Source organism: Cornus florida, unplaced genomic scaffold (assembly GCF_030987335.1).
Source record: "Cornus florida cultivar Cherokee Brave unplaced genomic scaffold, ASM3098733v1 CherokeeBrave_3.0.0_Hap2_Chr04, whole genome shotgun sequence".
Taxonomy (NCBI): Eukaryota; Viridiplantae; Streptophyta; class Magnoliopsida; order Cornales; family Cornaceae; genus Cornus; species Cornus florida.
This window is the reverse complement of record NW_026775574.1, coordinates 91,679,869-91,691,384: the sequence shown is the minus strand read 5'-3', so window position 1 is coordinate 91,691,384 and position 11,516 is coordinate 91,679,869. Positions and strand designations below refer to the sequence as shown.

The window sequence follows — 11,516 nt, the reverse complement described above, 5'->3', positions numbered from 1 at the left end:
AAGTGACCTCTTTTGATGTCCAAGCAACGAATCAAGTCAGTTTTATCACTTATGGAGAGCAAGCAAAGAATCAAAATTAGTCAAAATTCAATTAAATATTAGGTTTGATTATTTTATTTGTAGCATAGTTTATTGAAATCAACTCAAAATCAAAACAATGGAGTTGGTGGGTGACATAAGATCTAATTGAAAAACTTTTGCTCTCTACTTTTTCTCTTGCCTCTCTCTAATCCTTGGTCGACCTCATTGTCTCTTCCTTTGTTTGCTCTCCTGTGGGGAGGTGCCGATCCTTACCTTTCACTACTTAATAAACTTGGCGTGTTGTAATTAGTCGGTGGGTGAGTTTTTACACCGTTTTGTTAAATTTGCTCCTGTTAGGCTTATTTCTGATTTGATGAGGTAGATTTGCTTTTTGTTTCCGGTTAGATCTCTGATTTATGTTACGTTTTGTTGTCCCAACCTCTGTGTGGGTTTTGTGATCCCTGCCCTTGGGTTTTTTTGTCTCCGCCTATTGTGCGGGGTTTGGGGGGTTTTTCTCTGTCGACGGCGCCTTGTAGATGCAGCCTTGGAACAGTTGCCTTGAAGATGGCTTGATCTATGAGTCACTCACGTTGCTGCTTTCCTTCAATGGTAGTTTCCGCTGTTGCTTTGTTTCTCATCAAATTTAGAGTTTATTCTTTAGTTTTTTTTTTCTATTACTTCATGATTTGTTTATCTTTGTACAGCTATTAATAGTGTTCTATGTGGACATCATATGACTGTTTTTCTTATTGCCGTGGTGAAAAACAAAGACATAAGATCTAATCGTAGCAAGAAACAAAATTTGTGATATCATCTAACAAAAAAGTTGGAGATCATTAAAAGCCTTTCTCCTGCTATTATACTCCTATATTATATTACTTTAGCTTCCAAACAATTCATTACAAATTTTCAAGTAAAACCCATTTGCCGACAAATTAAGTGAGAATGAGTTTGAATTGGTTGCGGTGGATACATCAATTGCTTCAAATATTTTCTTGTAATTTGACCAAAATTTTGAATTAATTAAAAAAAATAAGGAATTTTTTTCTTTACTAACCCTAGATTTTATGTGTATCCCGACTTTCTAGATTTATTTTAGTAAATTTTTGTTATTTAAAAGTATTTTTAAAACTGTGTTATAAGTAGAGGTTGAATATTTTTTTTTCTTAGTTAATTATGTGTTATTTTTTATTATCAAATATGATAATATTTTATTAAAGAATATTATTATAAAATTAACAATAAAAATGTTTAAAAAATATTGTTACAAAATAAACTAAAAATAATTTAATTACAAAAAATACTTATTATAATGAGTCACTAAACACTAAAATATTTTTTATTGATTGTAATTTTTTGATAAGAAAACATTTTTTTCATTCCAACAGGGGCTCTATATATCTATCTTCAACAATACTTTTATAAATTAAATATATCTCTATAACAAAACTAAAAAGCCAAAAAAAACCTTAATAATCTATATAACAAATTTTTTCAATTTTTTTTTTTACTAATACCAATATAATAGGTAAAATGCTAAATTAACCGTTAAAGTTGACTGCAATTTGTAACTTTATAAATGTTTAATATACTTTGAAGAGTTTTGGATAATTTACCCAAATTAATTATACCACTATTATAATAATGTGGAGTGGAAATATCCTCTAATTTCATAAATCTAAATTAATTAGTTTCATTTATAGCAAAATAAAGCCAACACTTACAAAAAAAAAAAAAAAAAAAAATACAGAGTTACTACTATAATAAAAGCCCAACACCTACCCTTCTATTTATTTACAAAAAAAAAAAAAAAAAATACAGAGTTACTACTATAATAAAAGCCCAACACCTACCCTTTTATTTATTTACAAAAAAAAAAAAATTAAAAATACAGAGTTATAATAAAAGCCCAACACCTACCCTTTTATTTATAAAAATAAATAATAAAAAAAAGTAAAAACCCAACTACCCATATACGGCAAGAAAAAACCCTACCTAACCTCCAACCAACCCCATCTAGCCAATCCAAACGCAGGAAAAGATAAGACTGTGAAATGTGAAGCATTTGCGTTTGGGGGTATAACAGTCATTTCACAGACAAAACGTATCGAGAGTCGAGACCAGTAGACCACTGCTTGGATTTGAAGCATTGGAAGGTCCAAAAAACTGTACACAGTTTCTGAAAGCAGCAGACTTTCTCTCACTAGAACTCACAGTTGTGATTGAAGAGAGAGAAGAAACCGTTGGAGGATCGAGAATGGCGAGTTCATCAGCGGCGAATTTGGAGGACATTCCTTCAGTAGATCTCATGACGGAGCTTCTTCGTCGTATGAAGTGCTCTAGCAAGCCTGCCAAGCGCCTAATTCTCGTTGGTACACACTTGTATCTATCTATGTATATTTGTATATGCACACACTCGCTTCCTCAATTTTTTTTTATTTTCCTGTGAAAAGTTCCATTGAACTACGATAGATCCGGAGAATTGGATGCAATTGGGGCTCCTGAGGGTTCTTAGGGTTTAAGTCTGAGGTTGAAGTTTGCTATTGCTGATTGCTACTGTAAATGCTGCTCTCGCATTTTAGGATTAGGGTTTGGGGAATTGTAATGGCTGGACTTGGATCTGGTGCTTTTAGCTGTAATTAGATGTGATTATAGTTATTGTGTGGTTCTCTTACAATATGATTTCGGTTGTGGAATTAGGGGTTTGTGTGTGCTATTTGTTTTTGTTTCTTAAGGTTTTGGTTGTTTCAACTCTCAACCAAAATATTTATAGTGAAAAGTTCGCACACAAAAAATAATCATAAAAAATAAAAAAAACTGAACTAAAAAAATTATTTCACCTATATGGGTAATCTGAGCATTACAATTAAATTTTTAAACATTCTTACTATTTCCTATTTTTGATAAGAACTAACACACTGGTATTTGAAGCCCCCTTCTTCTTGTTTTTAGATGGTAGAGATACCATTCAAACAAACAGGTGTAGGAAAGCTCACTGCTAAAATCTTCGAGAAATTATATTCTTTTTAATGTCAGACCACTGTAGCCTACAATTGATTTCCCATCAAGGATTTTGATATTTAATATGTTTCTAATTTCAGTACACTTCCCGAGTTATTAAGTGGTCAACATGTGTTTACACACTTAACAGGAACGAAATTGATTGTTATATTTTTTTGGGTTGCAACTTTTTTGGCTGCCAAGCCAAATGAGTTGCCGATGGGATGATTAATGCTGAGTTGTACAGGAAAAAAATACAGTTTGATGTTATCAGATGTTATTACTAAACAGAAAGGCAAAAAGAAAATTTATTAAGGGAAAATTATTAGTAATATTTTATTTTCTTATTTGTATTTCTTTAAAATATACTTTAGGAAATAGATCAATAAATGCATTTAGACACTATATGTCCATAATGACCTACTGATTGAAGCTTTATTGGTTTAGAAGTATAACTTTGGAGTAAAAAAAAGACTGACGAATGAGGTGCAAACTTTCACGGACTATTTTCAAATTTGAATTTCTAAGAGAAGTTCTGGATAATCTTTGTCAGAGAAGCTATATGAATTTATACTTAGAGAGAATTGTACCATGCTGATCCATAAAAATTCACACCAATATTTCTTTTTAAGTGAAAATACATTTACATTTACAGTGGAAAGCACAATTTTCCAGTTGTATGTTAAGTTTCCGTCAAAGTATAAAGATGTAATGAACTGTTCTTTTAACATCTTATATCATTTCGGAGCATAAATTTTCTCTTAGCTGCCTGGGTTTCTTGGGCATAACATTTTGAACTTCATTTGTCTGGAGGAATTGGATTGTTGTGATGTTCATTTTCACTATGAATCCATATATTTGGCAGGGCCACCTGGATCTGGAAAAGGTACGCAGTCGCCAATTATCAAGGACGAGTACTGTTTATGCCACTTAGCTACTGGTGATATGCTGCGAGCTGCTGTTGCTGCTAAAACACCTCTTGGCATTAAGGCCAAAGAAGCTATGGACAAGGTATTGCATGAAATTTTATATTATGTGAATAGAATTTGTATCATGGGTTGCCTTCTGCTTTTTCCTACCATAAGTTGTTTTTGAAATGGTTACTCAGGGAGAACTTGTTTCCGATGATTTGGTCGTTGGGATAATAGACGAAGCATTGAAGAAGCCTTCATGTGAAAAAGGTTTTATCCTTGATGGATTTCCAAGGACTGTGGTCCAAGCGGAAAAGGTCTTGTGCTGTCCGGCATTAAAATATTAAACTAGTTCTTCTATATTGCTTTCCCCCTCATCTTGAATTCATTTTTATGTGTTTCAAACTATGCCTTTGTTTCATTCTATGCAGCTTGATGAGATGCTTAAAAATCGTGGAGTTAAAGTTGATAAGGTGCTCAACTTTGCAATTGATGATGCAATTTTGGAAGAGAGAATTACTGGTCGCTGGATCCACCCTTCTAGTGGTCGGTCCTACCACACAAAGTTTGCACCTCCTAAAGTTCCTGGCGCTGATGATGTAAGATTACGTGAAAGTTTCACCTCTATTTTTTGCCATGAAAATGTGAAATGATACCTATAAATTATAAATTTCTTGGTGGTCCAGACATGCCTCACAAGCTTTGTATCTTTTGAATTTTATTTATTAATATTTGAGGGGTAATTAAAATAAGAAAGACCCCATCGATATTGGTTTAAGGCAAGGATGATGATGAAAGTAAGAATGACCGGGGCACTTTCTTGAATCTAATTTAACTTGAAAAATGGTATGGTGCTTTCATCATTTAGCAAATTCAACAAATTCACAAGTTCTGTTACCTACGATGTTAGACTACTGTGAACGTTTCACCTCTCTTTGTTTGGTCATAAAAATGTGAATGTTACCTGTAAGGTATAACTTCCGGGCCTTCTAGCTTATATGGCTTTGATGCTCTGGCACACTTCCATATGTACAACATACATAGTTGACACGATATTTGTAGTAGTACGCATATGTGCATAGTGGGAGATCAGTCTGCTGCTACATTTATGGGGAGAAAAATCTTTCAATACATGTATCCATAAGCTGCATCATGTATTGGGAGGTCAATCTGTTGATTATTGCTCAACCGGTGTAAGCTCCTGATACATGTGTAGGGAATGTACTGCTCTCTGTATTGGGAAATCAATCTCCCTTTTAATGTTATCTACACCTGTATGAGATCCTCTATATAAGTTTACTTCTGTTTCATGTTTTATTGAAGTGATTGGTGAGCTTAAGATAAAAACGTTTCGCTTTTTATTTACTTTTTGAAGGTCACTGGAGAACCCTTGATTCAACGTAAGGATGATACCGCAGCTGTTCTCAACTCAAGGCTGCAGGGATTTCATAAACAAACTGAACCTGTATGTGCTCTCTTCTTCTTTTCATTTGTGTGTTTAAAAGTTGAATCTATAAATATGTCAGCAAATAAATAATAGAATAAGCTTGCTTTATTTTCTTATGTGAAATGTTCAATAACACAATCTTATATGTGTGTGTGACTCTGTGTATTTGTTTTCTGAGTGGTATTCAGAGTAGAAGTTAACTTGAAGTTTTCTACTTGTTTGGTGTGGAAGTTTCCGAAGTTGTATTTGTTAGATTTGTTTATGCAGCTGCATTGTATTAACGTGTTAAAAAGGGAAATTGTATTGTCTCTCTCTGTGGTAATTTGGATTTCCTGATCAAAGAAAGTCAAATAAACTCTCTCTGTTAGGCTCGTGCCCAGCTGTATTTAATATGGACTGCCTTGTAGGTTAACATCATAGATAACAAGTGAGTATGCATCTGCATTGTATTAACATGTTTAAAAGGGAAATTGTATTGTCTTTCTCTCTCTGGTAATTTGGATTTCTTGAGTAAAGAAATTCAAATCAACTTTCTCAGTTAGGCTCGTGCCCAGCTGTATGTAATATATACGGACAGCCTTGTAGGTTAACATCATAGAGAACAAGTGAGAGAGATTTTAGTTGTCTACACTTTTGCAGCCCTTCCAAGGGGCTTCCCACATATTGAGTTCTCAAAATAGTGCAGTAGGGGGTTAACTTAATTAAACATGTGGTTGGGATGTGTGAGGTGGTTCTAAATGCATAAGTGATTTCCTTTCAACGAAATGGATGATTAGCAAGACATTTTATGTTGCACACTGAGTATAACAGTTTACTTTGTTATATTAACATATAAATATTTAATTAACTGTATCATGTATACAGAGGTATCCTGAATCATTTTGAGTGAAGAAAGTCAGTTCTGCACGTCATAGCCTTCGGCAGGCAGCCTGCATTCTAGTAGCTCTTAATATGTTATAGACATTTTTTCTTTCATCTTCTCAAGGAACTGCTTTATTCTATGAGTATTGTCCTATATAAAAGAGAATTTAGGGGATAAATAAGAAAATAAGTACTTGGACTGCTGGAGATAATTCTTTATTTGGTTCTTGGGTTAAAACTTGGGCTAGCAAGCTTGACAATGCAATTTCGGGTATGAGGATGGTCACTTTGTTCAAATAATGTTAAAGGTGTAGATTAATGGTACCAGTATGAAGAAATGTCCTTTCAAGTATTTGGATTGCTAAAAAATTAGTATCTTGTTACGGATGTGAATATTTTGGAAACTAGATTCCAAACAGAAGATTATGAAAGAGTTATTAGCGTTATCTGGAAAGTCCTGCCCTTAAATATTGGAAGTGATTGTTACTTATTATATATATATATATATTGGAAGTATTGTCTATTTGTATTATTTATAATGAAACGAATATGGAAGAGGATGTTACCTTTCATAGTTTAATCAGGATTGATAAATGAGAGAAGTGCTTCACAAGTGTTTTGTGATATTAGTTGTCTATTGAATTGAAGGAAATATTTTCAGAATGAGATAGGCCACATGGTGGCATCTATGGAACAACAGCAATCAATTATCTAGACTGAGGTGTCATTGGCCTATCTTTCCCTCAGTCTGTCTCTAATCGTTTTTTGACTTCTGTGTTTTGGCCTATTTTTGCATGGAATGCCAGATGGGGTAGAGGCACTATCTCATTATTTCACCCCTTAATTATGTTCACAAATTTTTACTTATCAAAAAAAAAAAATTATGTTCACAAATTTTACTATACCATTTGGCTTTTAGTCAATAGGATGGGTTACAATGAAGAACTGCTTTGAAGCTGTGGAGGATGTTGAAGGCGGGTGGGGAGTTCAAGTCTGTTGTCCCTTAGCCTTTCATCATTCTTCCAATACAATAGATATTTATTCAAAAAAATCAAATGATTTTGGGAGGGCAAGATTCACTCTGCACATGTTACAACGAAACAGTGGCCATCACATTTTGAAATGGTTGGCAACTTCATCATCATCATCAGGGAGCAATGTGTTATAGCTAAAATCGCTAAGTAGATTGCTTCGTGTCCTTGTATATGTAGAGGGAAAGGGCATGTGTTTCATTTTAGATGATGGGTTCTGTGGCCATCTCGTTCACTCAAACTATGGCTTTCTTGGTCAAATGTTGCATATTTTTAATGGTGCTTCTACTTGTCTAGGGATGGCAATGGGACGGGTTAGCCTCAACCCTACCCTGCCCCATTAAAGAATACCATCACGGGTTGGGATCTCAATCCCATCCCCTTCCCGCCCCCCTTTTCACCAATTTCTTATCAAACCCATCAACATCAACATCAACAGATTCAAGCAAGAAAAAACAACTAACACCAATTTACAGAACAATATCATATACAATTCACATAAGAGGGAGGAGGTGACACTGCCAGAGAGACGTGAAACCAGATTGAGGGAAAAACACCAATGGCGACTTTCAAAGACTGCAATCAACTGATCTGGCTGCCAAGGATCAACGTCGACCACGACAATTGATCGATGAAATATAAAGAAGAATGTCCTGCCTTGCGATCGGGATGAGAAGCTCTGTTCTTGCTTCCATGGTGGAACGCGGGGCTCTTGAAGGTTGGGCATGAGGGAGAGAGTGCTAGCGGCATGTGTTTGGTAGAGAAATTGGGGTTTGTGTAAGGGAAATATGATTTGTATATATTAGCAGAATTGTACTATTAGGAAATCTTCATACATATATGAATCTGGGGTGGGGTAAGCACAAAATCCATCCCTGCCTCAAACTCGAGTTGGGTTTATTATTAAAAAATTTTACCATCTCCACACCTAACCCTATATAGAGTATCCCAAACCCTATAAAATAGAGTATCCCAAACCCTATAAAATAGGGGAGGGCGGGGTAAATTGCCAACCCTATACTTGTCCTGTAGGATTAAACTCATAAACCTCCTGTGGCTTAAACTCATAAACCTCCTGTGGCTGTATCTTTATGTTCCACTTTTGATGTTGATCTTGAACATGGCATTTTTAATTTTGAAATGCAGGTAATTGATTACTATAACAAGAAGGGTATTGTTGCAAACCTCCACGCAGAGAAACCCCCCAAGGATGTGACTTCTGAGGTTCAGAAGGTGCTCTCTTCATGAAGACAAGGAGAAACCCGCGAGGAGGTCACTGCTGAGGTTCAGAAAGTGCTCTTTTCACGAGGACAAGTCCGTTATTTTTATTATTTTTTTGTTTTGTTTACTTGGAAATGGAATAAACCAACAGAAATTTGAAATTTTTGCTCGTATATTCTGATTTATCGTTGGATCACCAACCCCTCGGCTCTTTTGATTTACTTTTCCCAACTGTAGGCACCAGCTTCCATCAGCTCCTGAGACGTTTAGTTTGGGTTATAAAATAAAATATACACATGATATTGATTTTTCAAAAAATTCCTGTATTGATTCGATTGCAGTCCTTTATGTTGTGAAATGGCTGAATGCTACAGAATTCTGAAGGGATATGGGATTAGTTCTTAATACCCATTGCGCATCAAGAAATAATGCTGAATGTTCAATTATCATCTTCCATTTGATGAAATTGGTTTGAAATTCATAGTCCTGTACATTGATCAGTTTTCATTTGGCGGTTAGAGGAATGCCAGTCTTGTCAACTTCCTAAGAATTAATTGGGAAGCTGAAAGTGGATCCGAGTTTTGATATCTGCAAGGTCGGTCAAGTTCCGAGTTTTCTCCGATTTTTCAATTTTTTTTTTTTTTTTTTTTACTTTCCAATCAAACAAAGTCCAAAGGAAAGATACTAGAGCATAAATCTATATATTAAGGCCTTCTCAGCCTTTTTGAAAGCTTGGTGTATGCCACTATCTGTGGTATTCGCTATTTGCATTCACTATATATATATATATATATATATATAGTGAATGCAAATAGCGAATACCACAGATAGTGGCATATACCACAGATAGTCATATATATATATATGTATTTTTTTTTTTCATTAATTTTTTAATTGGCATGAAACACTACAATTTTTTTTTTCATAATTTTTTATGGCCTTCTCAGCCTTTTGAAAGCTTGTTGTATGCCACTACATGTGGTATCCGCTATTCGCATTCACTATATATATATATATTTTTTTCCATAATTTTTTTAATTAGCATGAAACACTAACATGACGCACTTGTTTTTATGAGGACTAAAAATTTTGGATTAGAAGGCAACGCCCAACAAGTGGTACTAGAGTATTCATTGTTAGTCCACGAAAAATTGTATAATTTATCAAAAATTTAAACGGTGAAACTCAAATGTAAATGTGTAACTGAATTTTCAAATTGAATTTAATTGAGTTTCACCTTATTTGAAGTCTCACGCGAGAGCGGAATATGAGAGCGATGTAATTAAGTCATAAATTTTAAGAATTTAAGTCGGAGCACGCGCGGAGCACAAGAATGGGAGAGCATTCGGAGTGACACTTGTTGAGAATGATTGTGTGACTTAGTATGACAATGACTTGACCATAAACATAAATAATTGTAAGCCAACTTGAATATAACAAGTATAAGACGAAGATAATATTTGAAGGTATCTTCTCAAGTTACAAGGTGTTTTTATGTAAAGTTAGAAAATTTGAATTAAAAAATAAAAAATATTCTTCTTAAAAGTACATTTGAAGTCACTAAAGGTTTTTTTTTAACGTATAAAGTAAAAAAAATTAGAAACTCGAAAAAAATTGAGTTAAAATAAAAATACAATTAGAGCTTTAAATTAAAAATAACCTTATTCAATATGAAAATATAAATAAAAATAAAAATAATAGATAATTCTTACTTAAATATAACCAATTGTTAACCGTTTAGGTTATAGTGTTAAACCTCGACCGTCTACTAAAAACTTAAAAAATATTCAACTAAAATTTATAGGGGTACCTTCACTAAGTGAAGAGCCCTCCAAAAATAGGCGTATGCCACTCTTTGCTGCGAGCACACGGTATTCTTTAGTAAAAGGCGAAAGAACAGCTCGCTTTGTGCTCACCGCGAGGCTCCGTGATTTCCAAAGGAAAATGAACAGCTTTTTAAATAGCCGCTCCATCTCTCAACGCCTCTCACTTCTAGTCGATGTGGGACACATACATACCCCTCTTTTACTACCACCACTGCTATTCACTCTTAATCGCTGTCTTTCTCTTGTACATCAGCTTACCCATTATGATTCAACTCCTCAAATCTTCTGTCTGATCCACACCAGAAATTACTATGTTGTTCACACACACACATATAGGTATTATATGTGTATATAAATTCTTGTATATATATTTTACCACGGAGAAATGGATTGATGAGCTAATTCTTCGGTTAGTAGAACTTTCTATCTACTGAAACTACAGGAATTATTTCACACCCTTGGTTATATTTAACAAAACCTCACATTTGTATGTATAATTGTGTTAGATGTTCTGTTATTCCTCCGTTCATATGTGATAAATGAAAGCTGCAAAATGAATTTTTATAAACTATACTTCAAAACTGAATTTCCTTTGAATTTAGTAATTGCCCATTTCACAGTAAGTTTTGAAAAGCCACCCTTCTGCTATGAACATTTGTTTGATAAGCCAAACAAGTTAACAACCCTAGGGAACTAGCACTTGCAATGAAGAAGACAATGCTGGGATTCACTTCACTTTCTACGAAACAGACATGAAACCGCGCAAATAATATACCTTCCTCAGCCATTCTATCTTACCTTTCTGTGTTGGCTGATGAGCCAGGCCTGTTATAATGTGATGGTGCCACTACTGGCTCAGGGAGATGCGCGGAATTTGTCTTGAGGGGGAAAGTGAATTCAAGAAATGGTGGGGATGAATAAAGATTTTAGTATTGAGAATCACGAAGCATCAGAACGGATTGAACTATGAGAAATTCAGATAGTTGATTCACTTGTTATTGAAAAAAATCTCAATGCTTCCTTTGTTATACCTAAGTTGAGTTCAATTCATAATAAGTTGAACTCCATTCCTAGTTCTTCTTCAATTTAACAAGTAAAATCAATTTCACTGCAGAACTGACTCTTATAGAATATGCAACTACTTAATTTGGGGAGAGCTAGAAGGGGTCAGTTAGGAGGTTGAATGAAAGGCCTGAGC

General features: G+C 34.4%; 1 protein-coding gene and 1 non-coding gene across 2 annotated transcripts; one reads left to right on the top strand and one right to left on the bottom strand.

The window, feature by feature from the left end:
- The first annotated feature begins 2,149 nt into the window (after positions 1-2,149).
- Positions 2,150-8,692, top strand: LOC132303911 (adenylate kinase 4). The gene is made up of 6 exons (XM_059801371.1): positions 2,150-2,393; positions 3,887-4,032; positions 4,130-4,249; positions 4,364-4,531; positions 5,308-5,397; positions 8,418-8,692. Exons 1-6 carry the CDS (start codon positions 2,279-2,281, stop codon positions 8,517-8,519), a joined length of 741 nt encoding a protein of 246 aa, XP_059657354.1. The 5' UTR covers positions 2,150-2,278; the 3' UTR covers positions 8,520-8,692.
- A 1,608-nt stretch (positions 8,693-10,300) lies between these two features.
- LOC132305603 (U5 spliceosomal RNA) lies at positions 10,301-10,417 on the bottom strand. The gene has a single exon (XR_009481645.1). It is a non-coding gene; the product is annotated as a U5 spliceosomal RNA (small nuclear RNA).
- Positions 10,418-11,516: the final 1,099 nt, after the last annotated feature.